At 45.6% G+C, this 18,856-nt stretch overlaps 2 protein-coding genes across 6 annotated transcripts in view; one reads left to right on the top strand and one right to left on the bottom strand.

The window, feature by feature from the left end:
* Window positions 1-2,093, bottom strand: part of KDM1B (lysine demethylase 1B) — a 42,697-nt gene extending 40,604 nt beyond the window's left edge. For both annotated transcript variants that reach the window (XM_084794707.1, XM_084794705.1), the window contains exon 1: window positions 1,963-2,093. The gene's annotated coding sequence lies outside the window, so the exon portion shown is untranslated. The remainder of the gene's footprint in view (window positions 1-1,962) is intronic.
* A 291-nt stretch (window positions 2,094-2,384) lies between these two features.
* On the top strand, window positions 2,385-17,829 carry TPMT (thiopurine S-methyltransferase). Of its 4 annotated transcripts, XM_084794712.1 has the most exons (10): window positions 2,418-2,523; window positions 3,254-3,347; window positions 5,061-5,241; window positions 6,785-6,877; window positions 10,167-10,299; window positions 11,253-11,305; window positions 12,804-12,878; window positions 14,153-14,238; window positions 15,096-15,140; window positions 16,618-17,829. In XM_084794712.1, the coding sequence occupies exons 3-10, from the start codon at window positions 5,105-5,107 to the stop codon at window positions 16,728-16,730; spliced, it is 735 nt and encodes a 244-aa protein (XP_084650838.1). In that variant the 5' UTR covers window positions 2,418-2,523; window positions 3,254-3,347; window positions 5,061-5,104; the 3' UTR covers window positions 16,731-17,829. The 4 variants fall into 4 exon arrangements, with proteins under 4 accessions (XP_084650837.1, XP_084650840.1, XP_084650838.1 ...); XM_084794711.1 differs by lacking the exon at window positions 3,254-3,347 and having other exon boundaries at window positions 2,385-2,523; XM_084794713.1 differs by lacking the exon at window positions 3,254-3,347 and having other exon boundaries at window positions 2,420-2,523; window positions 5,045-5,241.
* The last annotated feature ends 1,027 nt before the right edge of the window (window positions 17,830-18,856 follow it).

An 18,856-nucleotide genomic window follows, 5' to 3' on the forward strand; every position in this document is an offset into this window, starting at 1 on the left:
ATCCTCCTGCCTCTGTCTCATGAATGCTGGGATTACAGGGAGAAGCACAAACTCACAGCTGCTCCTGCCCGCCTGGTTCCTCAGTGAAGACACCCAACAAAATAGAAACAATCTGCTTTGTGGTCAATACTTTATAAGCCCATTTCTTCCTCGTTTTAAAGGCAGAGCTTTAGGGTTTGGTTTGTTTAAGCATTAAAAATAAACATACAAGTGAATATGTCAATATTTAGAATTATGTTTAAATAATTCACAGGTGTTCTGAATGTAGCTTATTCAAGAGTTTAAACACCGACACATAGAATTCATAAAAACATGAATTCAAAAGAATCCAAAATACAGTAAAAATTTACAGTGGAGGCGGTGTTATTTGTAAGAACAGGGAAAGCTACTAGAAAACATCCTTAACGAAAGAAACTGAAATCCCCTTGGGTCATTTAAAATAAGGCAGGCAGAGTATTTCATATTCCCATGATAATCTGAGTTTCTGAAATATGGACCCAGTGCTATAATTTAATACTGAATACTCAACTCAATAATTTAATTCCGAATTCCCTATTGTCCTGTGTCTTTTCTTGACTGTTTCCTGTCTGGGAAACAATCAGTAATAGAATTCTCTCAAGTACCCTCAGAACGGATTTCACAATATATTTTGTAAACATTCAAAGCAGGTGTGGCAACTCTGTATCCGCAGCTGAGAGGCTGAGACAGGAGGGTTACTGTGAGTTTGGGGTGTGTGGGGGTTGGAGACTAACCAAAGCCCTGAGTTGTGTCTGTGTTAAGCGAGGGATTCCCCACACCTGGCGTGGTCAAGGACTTGAGCCTCTGTGGCTGGGATCCGTATCATTCAACCCCAACTTTCTGCAGCTGGGCCAGCTGCTGCCTTTTTCACGTGCCAGCTGCGCGGACTAATAGCCACCCCATGCGCCCTGGGCCCCGGGCAATCCCAGGGGAGGCAACCCGGGAGTCCTCCTCACCAGCCCACCCCGGAAGCTGCGCCGGGTATCCGCAACACCTGCGAACCTGGGGGCGCCTCGTTGCCCCAGGTAGGGAGCCTCGAGTGGGAAGCGCAGCCTGGAGTCCCTCCTCCTGGCCGCAGGGCGCCCCACTGGCCCGATGGGAGTCCAGCGTGGGGTTTCTCCTCCCTCGGGGTTCCTCACCGGACAAAGTGGGGGCCCTCCTCCGGGCTGCGGCTCTGGGTGGGGAGGGCAGTCTGGAGTCCCTCCTCCTGGCTGTGGGGTTCCCACGGCCACCAGTGGGAGCACAGCCTAAGGCCCCTCCCGCATGCTGCAAGAGTCCCTCCTTCCGGCTACGGGGTCCCCCAAACCGCAAGTGGGAGCGCAGCCTAGGGTCTCTTTTCACGGCTGGAGGTGGGGGGCTCCCAATGCCCCGAGTAGGAGCTCTGAGGAGGGCCTCCTCTAGGCTAAGGGATCCCCCCCTCAGCTCCAAATGTGAGTCTAGCGTGGGGTCCCTCCTCTTCGCTAAGGGGTTTCTCCTACCGCTCCGGCCGGGTCTCCATACTGATGGGTTCCTACGGCCCTGGAAGGGATCCCAGAGTGAGGGCCCCCTCCTCCAGGCTGCAGGGTTTCTTATAGCCCCGGGTGGAAATCCAGACTGGGATCCTCTCCTCCTGGTTTGGGGCTGGTGACGGCTCCAGAGTGCCAGGTGCAGCCGCCGCCCCAACTCACCTCCGCCCGGCCGAGGCGCAAGCAGCTCCTAGTCGGCTTCAGAGAGCGCGCCGAGTGGGAAAGCCCGCAGCCCCGCGGCTCCGCAGCCCAGCAAGGGAAGCCCCGGCTCGCACAGGGTCCCCCACGCCACCCCTTCCAGATGCGGGACGCTGGGGAGTCCTGAGGAACGCGCGCGCCTCCCACCCGGACTAGCCACACAGCCGGACGCTTTGTGCGGCGCTGTCACCCGAAACCCGTCGCCACCCTCAGGCGCGTCCACGGAGCCGCGAGTCCTTACCTCAGAGCTCTGGCCAGGCGGGGAGCGCTGCCCCCGGGCTGCACAAGAAGGCAGGAGCCGCTCCGCCAGCTGCAGCAGCTCGACCGTCGCCGCTTCCGCCCCTATCACGCCGTGACCCGGAGTGGGAGGAGCCCGCAGGCCCAAGGAGCTGGAGGGTCCCGGGGCTTGCCCCGCCCCGATTATTTCCGCCACTGCGCAAACTCCGCAGCTGCGAGAGGCGGAGCCTAGGCTTTCTGGGCGGAGCCCTTGCGCCGGGGCGGGGCTTATGTTTGAAGGTGGGGCCTGAGAGGCCCGGGCGGGGTCATAGCGTCCTAGGAGGGGCTGCTCATCCTGGGCGTGGTCTGCACGCCAGGCGCAGTCTGCGCGTCCTGGGCAGGGTTCTCACGCCGGGGGCGGGGTCTATAGGAACCAAGCCTGAATAATCTTTCCGGGGCGGGACCTGTCCACACTGGGCGGGGTCTTTGTCCCTGGGGCGGGGTCTACGTGTCCTTGCAGAGCTCTAGGCTCTATCAGACTGAAAGACCCGCGAGGGTTTGTGGCAGGCCTCTGGACTCAGCGGAGGTAAGTTCCATGCGTATGAGAAGGGCAGTAGTTTGTTAAGACTGTGTGAACCTGTTGCGGTGTTTTTATGAATGGGGTGTCCGAAAAGCACAGATGACCCAGCTACCCCTATCCGGGAACTGTAGCAAAAACTAGAAATAAAGAGATCAGACTGGGAATGCTTTGAGTCCATTGTATTACGTAGCCACCACGTCCAAGCGTAAGATACTTCCCTGAGCCATGCTGGAGATTTGTAGACTTCAGTGAAGTTGCTTTTCAGTGTAACGAAATTCAAAAATAAAACTAAAGCAGAAGCCAGGTTCACGCCTGTAACCCAGCACGAGGGAGCTGAGGCCGGAGGATCATAACGAGTTAGAAGCCAGCCTGGACTACATAGTGAATTCCAGATAGACCCTCTGTTTAATTTAATTTAATCTAATCTAATTAAAATAAAATCTTGCCGGGCGTGATGGCACACGCCTGTGATCCCAGCCCTCGGGGAGGCAGATCTCCGTGAGTTCGAGGCCAGCCTGGTCTACATACAAATTGAGTCCAGGACAGCCAAGGTCACAGCCAAGGTCTCAGGGGGGAAAAAAATCCTAAAACAGAAAAAGGTATTTTTTTAGGTGTGGAAGTCTTGGACATGAGCATATTGGAAGTAAACATTTATAAGTGGGAATTACTGTGTGTTTGTCTTTCCGCGTCCTTGTACTTTGCACTTTTACTGTGTTTTTGAATTTTATGTCTCCAGAAATGAGCAGTGAGCACCACACTGAGGTGTTGTTACAACAGCTAAAGTGATTGTATTTATGATCCTTTCAGCCCCAGCCAACGAGCTGGGCAGGGTAAAGTCTTCTTTATTCTATGTTCAGAAGAGCACTTCTTTCTGAGGGCACCGTTTGATATCACGGCTTCTGGTGGAAAACAGAGACAGAAAAAGAGCAATTCTCTTGCTTTTCTGTATCCACCATAATCCCATACTTCCTGCTGACCTCTCAGAATTCTGGCCTCTGCTCCCTGACACCAGGTCCTGGAAAAAGCCTTCTGTTAGTAAATACTTGCCGTGAAGTGCATTTTTGTTCCCAGAGTTGATGGGGGTGCCCGTCTTTAATCCTAACCCCAGAAGCTAAACCATGCAACAAAAGGGTCTTTCCTTACAATTGCTGCTTTTGTGGCTTTTTTTTTTTTTTTTTTTTGCTGTTTTCACAAGTAAAATCATCACATCCAAGTCATGTGATCACCAGTGATTTAAAAAGCAGGTCGGAATCGTGGAAAATTTTTTAAAGGTTTATTTATTCATTTTACTTTACTGAACAAATTGCCTTGCATTAATTGGATCCATTGCAACTGGGATTACAGACGGCTATGAGACACCATGTGGGTTCTAGGAATTGCCCTGGGCTCTTTGCCTGAACAAGTGTTCTTAACCACTGAACCATCTCTCCAGTCCTAAGAATGGTGATATTATGTTGCTCTTAATATTGGAAGGGCAGGCATCTACTTATGTGCTCAGTCTGCAATTGCAGTTGCATAGAGTTCCTACGCTCTCAGTTCCTTTCTTGTGCATATACTCATCCAAGTGAGAGAGGCAGAGTATAACTCAGTGGCAGAGGGCTTGTCTGCAATATATGAACCCATAGGTTCAATCTTTACTACCCTTCCAAAAGCTATGAGAAAAGTATTTGAAACCCATGTGTCTGGTTCTTTTTTCTTTTTTTTTTTTTCTCAAATCTGTTTATTTTTATTTTATCTGCATTGGTGCTTTGCCTGCATATATGTCTGCGTGAAAATGTCGGATCCCCCACAACTGGAGTTGCAGACAGTTGTGAGCTGCCGTGTGGGTCCTCTGGAAGAGCAGCCAATGCTCTTAGCCACTGAGCCATCTCTCCAGCCCCAAATGTCAGGATTTTTTTTTTTTAAATACATTAAAGGAAGGACAGGTAAAGACACAGAAAGCAGAGGATTGCTGGCTAAAGGAGCTCATGGGTTCAACAAGCTGAATTCTGGTCTAGCCATGGGGTCAGCCAACGGATGACTATGGACAATACAGGATCCCTAGACCCTCCCAGAAACAGGAGCAGGAATGAAACTAGGGCGTTGGGTTGTTAAATTTCTAGTTCAGAGAAGGCTAAATCACAGGCTCCTTTTGCTAACTTCTTCCAACAGGGTTTCTAACCCTTGTCCCATCTGTAGGCTTATAGGCTGCGGTGCAGGTTATTCTCTGAAGACATCTTTCCTGACCCACATGCCTCTGCCTCCCTAGAGCTGGGACTAAAGGGATATGCCACCATTCCTGTCTTGTTTGTTTTTGAGACAGGGTCCTGCTATGTAAGCTTGGCTGCCCTGGAATCCACTATATAGACCAGGCTGGCCTGCAATTTGCAACAACCCTCTTCCCTCTCTGTCTCCCAAGTACTGGGGGCATGTGACGCCACTCCTGTCTTTGATGTTGACACAATTTTTTAAAAAGCTATTGCCAAGGCAGAAGGGTTTTGTATAGTTCGTCAATGGAATCACATGTTCCTGGATGACATTATTATAGATATTTTTCTGCTTAGGCACTGGGGACGCCAGCCTCTGAGACAAAAATTGTCTACCCACCATGAATGATACCACGTCACTTGATGTGAAAGAGCACCCTGATACTGAGGCGCAGAAGAACCGAGTACTAACCCTAGAAGAGTGGCAAGACAAGTGGGTGACCCGCCACATCGCATTTCATCAGGAACAAGGGCATAAGTAAGACACGTTTGGTCTCTGACAGAGAAATGCTTTATCGGAAACTGTCTGGTGGTGGTGGTGGTGGTGGGTGCGTACCTCAGGTCACAGAGAGCTCTCTTAGCATCCAGGAAGCTCCTGGTTTGATCTGCAGCACTGAACCAAACTGGGCACGGTGGCATATGCCCGTAATATCAGCATTTGAGAGATGGGAACAGGAGGATCAGAAGTCGAAGCTACATAAGTGAGTTTGAAGCTGGCGCTTGCTTGCAAGAGATTTTATCAAAAAAAAGAGAGAGAGAGAGAGAGAAAGAGGGAGGGAGGGAGGGAGGGAGGGAGGGAGGGAGACAGAGGGAGAGAAAGAAAGAGACTTCAAAATAAAAGTAATATACAAATACATTATTGGATTTGCTTTCAGAAATACATTGTAAACTTCTCACATTATGCAGCCCTTTGGAGATCGGAAAGTACCCATAACACACCATACTTTAATTAGCAATGTGTTTTTTTTCCTCAGTGTATAATGATGTGACTTATGGATGATGCCATCTTAGATTTATGAAATATATCCTTTTTAAAGATTTACTTATTTATTATTATGCATACAGTGCTCTGCCTACATGTACACCTGCAGGCCAGAAGAAGACGTCAGATCCCATTACAGATGGTTGTGAGCCACCAAGTGGTTGCTGGGAATTGAACTCCGGACCTCTGGAAGAACAGTCAGTGCTCAGTGCTCTTAACCTCTGAGCCATCTCTCCAGCCCGAAATACATATTTTTCTTACAAACACCTGTACTTACTTCACACTGGTCGTGGGTGCTTATACATTGTAGCAAATGCTGAAACACCATTTAGGTTTAGGTCTCTGTCTGTCTAAAAGTGAGGGTGAAGGCCAGCAAGCTGCCTCAGCAGATGAAGGCACTTGTCACCAACCCCAACAGCCTGAGATTCTGTCCTTAAACCCCACATGGTGGAAAGGGAAAACTGACTCTTGGAATTTGTCCTCTGACCTCCAGACATGGGCCATGACCCAGATGTGTACACACAACATACATTACCTTCTTCAACTAAAATTAAAGAAGAGAAGACTTAAGCTTATTGAGAGGATATTCTGTGAAGTTTTGAAAATATAGAGGTCCAGAGACCCCCAGATTAACATCACCTTCATAACGACAAAAATAAGAGTATAAATGGGATGATTATGGCAGACTTTTCCAAATATGTCACTTGAGGAAACACAAGCATCTTTGGTGTCCCAGTCATGAGAACTCATTTAGTTATACGTAACACTGAGTAGCAGGGTAGTAAAGCAAGTAACCTAGCTGCCCTGTTTCTTTCTTTCTTTCTTTCTTTTTTTTTTTTTTTTTCTTTTTAAACTGCCCTGTTCCTTGAAGTGTAAAGTCCAGGCTGTAATGATTAACATTACCTCCTTGTTGCGTTGTTGGGAGTACTGAGAGAACACATGAGGGGCTCTTAGTGTCACAGATTCTACTCGTCCCCTCTCCTGTGCGTGTGGGCTAGTTAAAGCAGGCGTTGTTGTGACTTTGGCTTTTCTCCCCCAGGCTATTAAAGAAGCATTTGGATACATTTCTTAACGGCCAGAGTGGACTGAGGGTGTTTTTCCCTCTCTGTGGAAAAGCAGTTGAGATGAAATGGTAATGGACAAGTAAGCACTAACTAGTTTCTGTGGCATGATACTTGGGGTGACTGTTTAACAGGCTGTGTGGGGGTTAAAACAAAAATTCTCAGTCACATGTGGCAGAACAGGCCATAATAGTAGAGCTCGGGAGGTGGGCAGCAAGAGGATCAGGAGCTCAAGGCTAGCCTTGGCTACATGCTGGATTAGATGAGACCTTGTATCAAAAAGCCAGTCAACAAAACATGCAAAGAACAATAAAATCACCAACAGTGGTGGCGCATACCTTTAATCACAGCACTCCTGAGGCAGAGGCAGGCAGATCTCTGAGTTCCAGGCCAGCCTGCTCTACATAGTGATTTCCAGGGCAGGCAAAGCTACACAGAGAAACTCTGTCTCGAAAACAAACAAACAAGCAAGCAAAAACCCATCACCAACAGCAACAAAATACCATTCTCAAACGTAAGAGTGTCTTTATTTTTAGGAGATTCTGTAATAGTTATAAAATTAGAGGTAGATTTCTAAACAACAGGAGGGCAAACTGAATCGGGTATGACCTTGTCTTCTGTATTTTGTTTCAAAGACAAAAACCCAAACAAACAAACAAGCAAACAAAGGAGCAGGGTTCTGAGGGGTTAGCACAGCCAGAAGAGCTCTTGCCTAGCACGCACATGCCCTGGGTTCAGTCCCCAGTGTTACTTAAAACACGGGTGGTGGACACACCTGTGAGCTTAGCATTTAGGAGGTGAATTTGTTTGGAACCAGTGGGGAACACCACCTTATTTTTCATGTCTCTTGGCTCTTTGTATGTCATTTAATAATGTTTGTAAGTGGCTTAGAAATTTCAAAACCTATGGATGTTTGAAATGGAAGGCAACAGAAAAACACAAACTGTCCCACAAGCTGTAGCAGGGCAGTGTTTATAGTCCAGAGTTGAGCTCCGCTCTCTCCCGCCCATAAACAAACAGGAGGTTTTTTTGTTGTTGTTGTTGTTATAAAAACCAGTGGTCAGGAGCGTGGTTCTTAGGAGCAGCCCTCTACAGAGCTCACGCTAAGTAACAAGCCACTTTTTCTGCAAGGTTGCCCTGAGTCACAACCCCACGGATTCTTTTTTACACAAAACACTGCTGCAACACAAAGCACAGCCACAGACACATCCTCCGAGATGTGTATTTCCTTAAAACCTTAGATGTTAAGAACCTTCTATCACTAAGAGGAAAGAGCAAAAGATTGGTAGGAAAAGTTAGTAAATGCAAGCCCGACTTTGAAATGTTCTGCCCCGCCCCAATGTAAATAACAGTGATCTACCCACAAAACATACATGCATTTGTATTTTATTCTCCAATAGAGAGAGTACATTTTTTTTTACAGCCCACACTATCTCAGCTTGTAGCTGAGAGCATATAGTAAATGGCTGTTATGGGGCTAAACAGGTGGCTCAGTGGTGAAGGGTACTTGCCGCTCTTTCAGAGGACCCACGTTCAATTACCAGCACCCACATCAGGTGGCTCACAACCACCTGTAACGACCCCTTCTGCCTTCTGTGCATACACAAACGCACAGCATACACACAGCAACACCCACATGCTCTTAAGTGAAAAATAAATTCAACAAGTAAAATTTTTAAATGGCTGTTAAGGACCGATATTCAAGTGTGGCCATGAAATTAAGAATTATATTTCTTATTAGACATATATTTTAGTGGGCTCTTACCACTTTGACTTTGCAGAATGCCTGTGAGAAAACAACTCTAAGCAGAAGTGGTGATCTTGCGGCTAGAGCAGAGCTTTTGCACAACATTAATGAAACCATATAGCTGGCTAGCTGGGTGTGGTTGTTGAATATTTTGGGGTCTCAATCCATTTGTATCAAATACCCGGGATTTGGGGTTGTAATTCAGTGGGAGGGTACTTGCCTAGAATCCACAGACTCAGGGTTCACTTCTCCAAACTGCAAAATAATAATAAAAATTAAAATAAAAATACCAATCAAGCCAGGCCTGGTGGCATATGCCTGTAATCCCAGCACTCTAGGAGGCAGAGGCAGGTGAATCACTGTGAGTTCGAGGCCAGCCTGGTTTACAAAGCGAGACCAGGACAACCAAGGATACACTGAGAAATCCTGTCTTGAAAAACAAAAACAGACAAACAAACAAAAGTAAAACAGAATCAAACTACTAATTGCACGTAAGTTATCATATTAGAGTAATTATTATTCATGTAACTGCTCTATGTAGGAGCAGTTAAACTAACCAAGAACAGAGGCTAAAAAGCATTAAAAAGAAATATGAAAGTTATTTTAGGGTTTCACTTTTGCCTTGTTTGTATTCCAGGCTAAATGCATGTGCTGAGTGGGAAATACAAAACGCGCAGTCAATTTGGATAACTTCTTTGCTCATATTTTATAACTTTAAAAGCACGAGGATGAAAGAATTAGTCTCTATATGCTAGAGTACAAATCCCCTGGGCACTGTGAAAGACAAGTTATTAGTATGTTTCCTTTTAGAACTATAAATAGTTGGTGCTCTGCCCACATTGGGAGCGTGCACTCTTGTGAAGATAATAGGCACAGTCTGTCTCGCTCTTGTTTCAAAATGTGACTTCCATCCCCAGTCAATATACGAGAGAGCGGTTGGAACATCATGTGATGTTCACCTTCATTCACCTGTGACTTCATCTGAGGAAGACATGGGAAAGACAAACTCTGCCAAGATGACTTTCACTGCGTGTGAATAGACTAAGTGCACACGTATGCTCCTCAAACAGTGCCTTGCTACCTCAGTTTACCCCAAGGCTCAGCCTTTCTCCTCCACATGTGGTTTCAGAAACTTCCTATTAAGGTTCCCTCATCCCAGAACTTGACAGCAATTCAAACAACAGTTTCCAACACCCACCTTCTGCAACCAAGTTTGGGACCCCATCCAAAGGGCAGTGTCTCATTGTGCTGTTTATCCAATGTGACACTGATAGGTTTTTTTCTCTCTCTGTCTATATGTGATATATGTGTGTGTATGTGCACTTGTATGTGCAGATGCACATATACAATATGAAAATACACACAAGGCATCTTTTTGGGGGGGAGGGTTTCAAGACAGAGTTTCTCTGTGTAGCCTTGGGTGTCCTGAACTTGTTTTGTAGACCAGGCTGGCCTTGAACTCACAGAGATCCACATGCCTTAGGCACAGCAGGGATTCTAACACTGAGCTGTATTCCCAGGCAGGGGAGAGGGGAAACCATGTCTATTTATTGTGGTTTTTATTTTGTGGTATATATGATGTAAAACTGAAGTGTAAATGTGGTTTTCCGCAGGTTTGCAGACCGGGGCCACACTGTAGTTGGTGTCGAAATCAGTGAAATTGGGATTCGGGAATTTTTCTCGGAACAGAATCTTTCGTACACTGAAGAACCACTTACTGAAATTGCTGGTGCCAAAGTATTTAAGGTTTGCATCACTTGTGGTGACTAAGTATTTCTGTGCCTTACCAAAAACTGATTTTTTTTTTCTTTACCATGATTAAGTGAAGATGTTAAACAAGTGGCAGATGGCTGCTCTTCACCACAGATTCCCCACACGTCATACACTTTGGGTAGGTAGACCTTCAGCAGGTGGCAGCTCAGCACTAATAAGGCAGAGACAGGAGGGTCATTGGTTGAAGGCTAGCCTATGCTACATCCTGAGATTGTTCTCTCAAAACAAAAGATGATAGACAGATAGAAAGGTAGGTAGATAAATAGACGCTAGCTAGGGAGGGAGATAGATGATACATAGGTAGATAGATATTAAAGATAAATGAAAGAGTTGGAGCTAAGCATATTGGTGATATATTGATATATAGATGATAAATAATAGCTAGATAAATTGATATTAGAAAAAGACATATAGATAGGGCGTGGTGGCACATGCCTTTAATCCCAGCACTCAGGGAGGCAGAGGCAAGTAGATTGCTGTGAGTTCGAGGCCAGCCTGGTCTACAAAGCAAGTCCAGGACAGCCAAGGCTACACAAGAAACCCTGTCTCAGGGGGGGAAAAAAGTATATATGTGATAGAATATGTTTTTGTGTGTGTGTGTGTATGTATGTATGTATGTATATGTGCATATTCTGTGGTCACATATGGAGGTCAGAGGACAGCTTATGGGACATCCACCATGTAATCCACCAGGGATTAAACACAGGTTGTCTGGCTTGGCTGCAAGCACCTTACCCTCTGAGCCATCTAGCTGGTCCCCATCCATGTTTTTAAAAAAAAACATAAGGTACAGTTAAACGTCAGTTATATGTTTAATATGTGTTCCCTCCCTCTCCTTGGCTTTGTCTGGGCCCTGTTTCCTTTCCTTGATCATTTAGACATTCCATAGTTCGGTATAAAAAGTGGTTTATGTTGTTTTGTTACAGAGTTCTTCAGGGAACATTTCGTTGTACTGCTGCAGCATTTTTGATCTTCCCAGGTAGGACCGAGTGCACTATCTACAGCGTTATGGCAGTGTGTGAATGAGTGTGTGTGTAACTGTGAGTGTAAGTGAGTCTGTGAGAGTGTGTATGTAAGAGTGAATGTGTGTGTGGGTAAGTATGTATGTGTGAGGTCATGAGTGGGTATGTGTGATATATGTGTAAACGTGTATGAGTACGTGTGTGTAAATGTTAGTGTATGTATCTGTGTGACTGAGTTCTCTATCTGTGCCAATGTGTATATGAGTGTGTGTGTGAGTGTATGTGACTGAGTGTGTGAAAGCATGAGTGTGTGCATGTTATGGTACATGAGTGGTGATCAGAACACAACCGTAGGTGCCAGTTCTTGCCTACCACCCTGTTTCATGGCCACTTTGTACTCCAGACCAGCTGGCCTCCGAGCTTCTGGGGACGCTGCTGTCCTCACCTCCCATCTTGCCATAGGAGCAGTGGTATTATAAGCATGTCTTGCTTTTCCATGGGTTCGGGCTGTCTGCACTCACGTCCCTGTGCTCACGTGATAAGTGCTTCTTTACTCTCTGAACCACCCACTTGTTCATTTAAGAAGGCACGGTGGTACACGTCTTTAATGCAGCACTTGAAACGGGCAGATCTCTGTGAGTTCGAGGCCAGCCTGGTCTAGTGGTCTAGATAGAAAGTTCCAGGCCAGCCAAGGCTATATGGCAAGATGCTATCTTTAAAAAAAAAAAAAAAGCAGGGGTGTCCTTGGTTCAGCAAGATGGCTCAGAGAATAAAGATTGTAATACAAGCCTCATGACCTAGATTCAGTCCCCAAAACCTACAGTGGGAGGAAAGAACTAACTCCTGAAAGTTGTCCTCTGACTTCCACCTACACACACACACACCACACACACACACACACACACACACACACACACACACACACACACTGGGTAATAATAATAACAATGATGGTGGGCCTTGCTAGGCAATACTGGGGTGGGGATTGTATAACACTCTTGTCCACTTCTGCAGTATCAAGTGCTGCTGTCCTGCAGCTGTTCTTACGAAAGCTTTGTCCTTCCAGTTCGTGGGGATAGCCCCCAGACTTTCAGAATTGTTGTTGTGGTGCAGAGCAGGTAGGTGAAGGTAGGGAGAGGAAGACTGTCTTCTACCAGACACCCGAGCCTGTAACCACAACGAATCACAAGGTACAAGAGGCAGTATGGTACCTGACAGAGCCTGATGCCTGAGCTGGTACCTGGGAACAGAGCTGTCACTCACTGCCCTCTGTCCCTCCCTCTTTTTCCCAAGTCACAGCAAAACAGGATGCTGATGAAGTTAGGAAGTGAACAGTCCCCACAAGCGGGTCAGTACACCCCACCAAAGTCTATGAAGAAAAAAAGCTGACATGAGATCCTGATACCTTGACGACGGGTGAAGTCCCAACATGTCCCCTGGGGAACATCAGACATCCTGTTTGAGATTTGACCTTTTTCAGACAAAATGTAACGACCTTTCCCCTCTCTTGAGCAGAGCGAATATCGGCAAGTTTGACAGGGTTTGGGATAGAGGAGCGCTGGTGGCTGTCAACCCAGGTGATCGTGGCTGGTAAGCTGATTTCTTCAGTTGTCTTAGTGTTTAGCTGAGTCTGAGGAAGGCTAACATACGTGTGAAGCCAGTGGCTCAGTCACTTTGCAAGCTCGGTTGCCTTGACCAAAGTACCATGGTTCTCTTGGCCTCAGTTTACCCCTGTGTGACCTGAGGCTGTTTCTGCGAGTATCATAACCAATGCTAACACTTGTTGGACTCTCATCCAGTGCCAGGCATAGTTTGAAATACGCAGTGTGTGTTACCACATTTAACTAGCCTGGCAGCCCTGTAACATAGGTGCTGCCTTGATTCTAATTTGCACATGAGAAAGTTAAGGGCAAAGAGATATGTCCCAAGTTAGGCAGCTAGTACCTGACAGTTGAGATTCGAACCTGCAGAGTTTGCTCAGAGCTCCACATTAAATGACCTCTAAGAGTCACTGTAGCAATTCAAAGAAAATAAATATGTGAGCCAGGTAAAACACCCACACACATCAAATAAAAATAAATAAAATCTAAAAAAAAAAAAAAAAAAAACAAGACAGAAAACCCTGCCTGGCATGCACAAAGCCCTTGGTTCCAACTCAGCATGCTATAAATTGGTGTGGTGTCCCATGCCTATAATCCCAGCATGTATGAAGTGGAGGCAGAAGGATCAGGAATTCAGGATTGCCTTGCCTACATAGTGAATCTGAGGCCAGCCTGGGCAAGGGACACTAAGGTCATCTGAATCACTATTCTGTCGTAATAAAGAGACACCATGACTGAGGCAGCTTATAAAAGAAAGTATTTCATTGGGAGCGTGCTTACAGCTTCAGAGGGTCAGTCTATGACCATCACGGTGGTGCAGACATGTCAGCGGGTAGACAGGCATAGCACTGGAGCAATAGCTGAGAACTCACATCCTAATCTGCTGGCAGAGGGCAGAGAGAGAGAGAGAGGGAGGGAGGGAGGGAGGGAGGGAGGGAGGGAGGGAGGGCGAGCGCACGAGACTGGGCCTAGCTGGGCCTGCCATGGGCTTTGGAAGCTTCAAAGCCCAGCCCTGTGACACACCTCCTACAACAAGGCCACACTCCCTAGTTCTTCACAAATAATTCCACCAACTGGGAACTAGAATTCAAGTAAACGAGCCTCTGGGGGTATTCTCATCCAAACCACCACAAAGGTTTATACAATTATGAGAGAAACTCACTTAGAAGTTGATAGTGAATGCTGGCTTCCTTCATTGCCTCCTGTCCCCTCCAGCCTCTGTCTGTACAGAGAAACGAAATATACTTTTTGTGTTCTTTCTAGCTATGCAGAAATAATACTGTCCATACTGAGAGGAGGGTTTCACTACCTTGTGGCTACCCTTTCTTACGATCCAACAAAGCATGCAGGTAACACTTGTTTTTGTTGTTTTGTTTTGTTTTTTAAGACAAAGTTTCTCTATATAACAGCTCTAGCTGTCCTGGAACTTGCGCTGTAGACCAGGCTGGCCTTGAACTCGCAGCGATCTGCCTGCCTCTGCCTCCCGAGTGCTGGGATTAAAGGCATGCGCCACCACAGCCTGGCCGTAACATTTGGTTTTGTTTGCCTCATTTCTCCATTCAAGTCTATAAACATAAGAATTACTTTTTCCTATCTCATCTCACAGGACGCGCACTGGGCTAATGAGAACAGTAGACCCTTTGTGGTCTTCCTCACTGTCCATGTTTCCTTATATGCCTTTCCTGTTTTGTTCATCGGTCATAGTGCAAACCATAGAAGGAGGAGAGGGCGGACACTAATGTAAAGAGATGTCTCACAAGCGCTAGATTAGGAGAGAGAGATGCCATGGGCATTGCCTGGCTCTGCTGTTCCCCGAGGCGGAGCTGCATGGCTTGAGTGTTGATGCACACTCAAAAACATCCCCACAGGAGTTCAGCCAAGCAAGGAAGAGGCACGAGGAGGTGTGGGGTCGTAGGAAAAATCTCTGAAAGAGTGCGGTTTGGTTTTAGTTTTGAGACAAAGTCTCCCTTTAAGGCCAGCCAGAGCTACATAAGACCCTATCTTTAAAATTCACACATGTGCGTACACACATACACACACACACAACCCACAATAAAACAAAACAACCAGAAAGGCATGCTACATCCTCACCTGTCTAGGTTTCTGAGTAGTTTATAGAAGAGTCTTGTAACCCCAAGACTTTGTTTGTCTTTGGTATTTGAGTTGGAAAAGTAAATCATTCTTCATCACACCTCTTTTTTCCTAGGCCCACCATTTTATGTCCCAGATGCTGAACTTAAAAGGTTATTTGGTAAGTTAACATTCCTTTTTTATTACGTGTGTGTGCATATGTGTCTGTGTCTGTCTGTCTGTCTGTCTGTCTGTCTGTCTGTCTGTCTGTCTGTCTCTCTCTCTCTCTCTCTCTCTCTCTCTCTCTCTGTGTGTGTGTGTGTGTGTGTGTGTGTGTGTGTGTTTGTGACTTGTGGCAGTCACAGGCCAACCTGTTCTTTCCTTCCATTCTGAGGATCAACTCAGGTTGTCGGGAAGGCAGCAGGCACCCTTATCATAGGTTAGAAGTTATACTCTTTATGCTTATTTTTAAGGATTAATTTTTATTATTCTAACCATGCTTATGAATATATGTGATGTATGAGTATATGCACGTGTCTATAGAGGCCAGAGGCATCAAAGCCCTGGGAACTTTACGCTATAGCTGCTGGACTATCTCCCACCCCAATTATGTTCTTTTTACATAAAGTCAGCAAATCAAGCATGGTGAGCTGGGCATGGTGGCGCACGCCTTTAATCTCAGCACTCTGGGAGGCAGAAGCAGGTGGATCTCTGTGAGTTCCAGGGCAGCCTGGTCTACAAAGCAAGTCCAAGACAGTCAAGACTGCACAGAGAAACCCTGTCTCAACAAAAAATAAAACAAAACAAACCCAAGCATAATAGGCACAATTGTAATCTCAGCCCTCAGGTAGTGAGTCAGGAAGGAAGAAAGTCTCAGGTCAGCCTGAGTCTGGACCAAGAAGAAAAGCCTGTCCAAAAAAAAAAAAAAAACAGAGTTAAAAAAAATAAACGAGAAAGTCAACAGTGGACTTTTGAGTTGCTAGTGCACTATTAGTGCATGCAGTTAAAGTATATAAAATGTCAAGAGCAGAGAGCATTTAGTGGAAGGGTCAGGTCTCCATAATGTGCCGCCTTCTCTGTGTGCTTTATGATAAAGATGCCACCTACAGTGCCAGCTCCAGGGAGGCTAGTGCCAGAGGGTCAGAGGGTCAAGGTCAGCCTTAGCTACATAGTGAACTCAAGGCCAGCTTAGTTTACCTGACACCTTTGTCTCAAAAAGCAAGAGCGGAACGGATGGGAAGACAGTGTAGTCTGTCAAGTGCCTGCCATGCAGGCCTGAAGACCAGAGTCTGGATTCCCAGCACCCACATCAAAGTCAGACCTGGCCGCTCGTGACCGTGCGAGCTCCTAGCACCTGGCAGTGGAGGGGGCTCAGGCCGATTACAGAGCTTGCTGACCAGTTACGAGCCCTGGGATCAGTGAGAGCCCCTGTCTGAGAAGATAAAAGTAGAGAGTGATACAGATGACACCAAGTATCTGCCACAGGCTGCCACACTCACACACTCATGTGTCCACGTGTGCATGCACACACACACACACACACACACAGACATAGACACAAAGAGTAAAGATTTTCAGCCACACAATCCTCAAGAGCATTTCCAGAAGCATGCCTAATGTCCTTCACAACATTTTAACTTGTTACCTTCTTACTTCAGGTACAAAGTGCAACATCCGTTGCCTTGAAGAGGCTGATGTTTTTGAAGAACGACATAAAACCTGGGGAATTGACTCCATATTTGAAAAATTATATCTTCTTACTGAGAAGTAAAAAACAGCCCACTGGGGGCCGGAGAGATGGCTCAGAGGTTAAGAGCACTGGGTGCTCTTCCAAAGGTCCTGAGTTCAATTCTCAGCCACCACATGGTGGCTCACAACCATCTATAGTTAGATCTGGTGCCCTCTTCTGGCTTGCGGGTGTATATGCAGGCAGAACACTGTATATACAATAAATAAATCTTTAAAAAAACAAAACAAAACAAAAACAGCCCACTGGTGGTACACACCTTTAATCCCAGCAGGCTGGCCTGGTCTACAGAGCTCCAGGACAGCCAAGGCTACACAAAGAAACCCTATCTTGAAAACAAACAAAACAAAAACAACCAAACAACAACAAAACCAATACCCTCCCCCACAAAAACCCCCCAAACAAACAAAAAAACATAGTCAATCCCTGTATGAGTTTTTGAACAATTAAAAATTATGTTAAAGCTTGAAAATATAATCACTTAAATTTTTTCCTCATGCAACATACAGATCTTTGCTCATGACTTTTTGAAAATGAAACCACATACTAAAATGTTACAAGTCAGTCCTTTAAAGAGTATGTGACTGGTAGCAAAACATTAAATACTCATGTGTCTTTTTTTATAGTCAGCATGTATTTCTTTTGCAACTGAAAAACAAAAATATGATGCTTATAACTTTAAGAAACAAAAAAACATATCCTGCGTGAAAGTTAGAATCACTAAAGAAATGTGAGATTTTAATAGGACTTGGGGTAGTCTTAAATTCTTTATTAGAAATTATACTTGTGCCAGACATGGTGGTGTATGCCTTTGATCCCAGCACTTGGGAGACAGAGGCAGGCGGATCTCTGTGAGTTCAAGGCCAGCCTGATCTACAAAGTGAGTCCCAGGTCAGCTGGAGCTGTTTCACAGAGAAACTCTGTCTTTAAAAACCCAAAAACAAAAACAAACCCTTTTTGCTATACATCCTAATCTGCTTAGGTTCTGGGACCCCCATCTTCACTTGCTTTCCCTTTGTTATAATTTTATATGTAACGGAATCAAGAAAGAAAAAAATTTAAACCAACCTATATGGAAAACTTTTCCCCTCAAACTGTAAGAATAAAACCTTAAAAAAATTTTTTTTCTGAGTGTGGTAATTTTTTTCTGTTAATTTATTCTTACTGAAATGAGTGGCTTAAAGCCGTTTCTTGTGAAAGCTTGCGTTCTGAATGTGTCAGGTTTTATGAGCAATTGCGTTTTGTTAAATCATACATCAGTCTATTTCAGCACACTTAACACCTGCGTGGTTTATATCTTTTAACTCATGCTAATACAGTGATATATAGTTTAAAAACAGGTTGCTGTGCATATTTGTGTATATACTAAGGTGATGGTTGTTACTGGGAACACCATTAAAATTGGTGAAAGCCGAGTGTGGTGGGGTTAGAACACACCTTTTATCCCAGCACCAGGGAGGCAGACACCAGCACATCTGAGTTCAAGGCTGGTCTGGTTTATAGAGTGAGCTCCAGGACAGCCAAGGTTACATAGAGAAACCCTATCTCAAAAAACCAAACAAAAAATAATAAAAGCTATGGATAGTCTTCCTAGAGGTTATCCTTTAAACTTAAGAGCACTCACTACTCTTCCAGAAGGCACCAGTTTGGTTCCCCGCATTCATATAGCAGTTTACTGCTGTCTATAGCTCCCTGCTGGGGTGCAACACTCTCTTCTGGCCTTGGCGAACACCGGGCATGCAGGAAAACCACTTAACACATAAGAAACACATTTCTAGTGCTAAACTTTGTGTAAAGTTCTTTACTGCTCAGCGCTGAGCTCACGTCCTCTCCAGCAGCATTTAGTTAGAGTGCTGTTCTTAGATGCCTTCTGCCCTTGACCTACTTGGAAATCCTGCTCAAACCTGCTTCTCTGAAACCTGCCTCAGTCTACAGAGTAGACTCCTAGAAACCAGGAGTAACTGACTTCACCTTTGTAGCCCGTTGAAAGAACAAGGTTGGACCACTGAGCTGGGCCAATCCAATTCTCTTTAGAGATGTATTCCATTTCTTCCTAGCTCGGAGCTGAAAACCAAGTTAGCTGCTCAGAGGACAAAACTAATGACTACAGGCAGGCAGGATCTCGGGTTGCCGTGGCCTGCCACAGAGCC

This window comes from Acomys minous (assembly GCF_964271855.1).
Source record: "Acomys minous genome assembly, chromosome: 9".
Taxonomy (NCBI): domain Eukaryota; kingdom Metazoa; phylum Chordata; class Mammalia; order Rodentia; family Muridae; genus Acomys; species Acomys minous.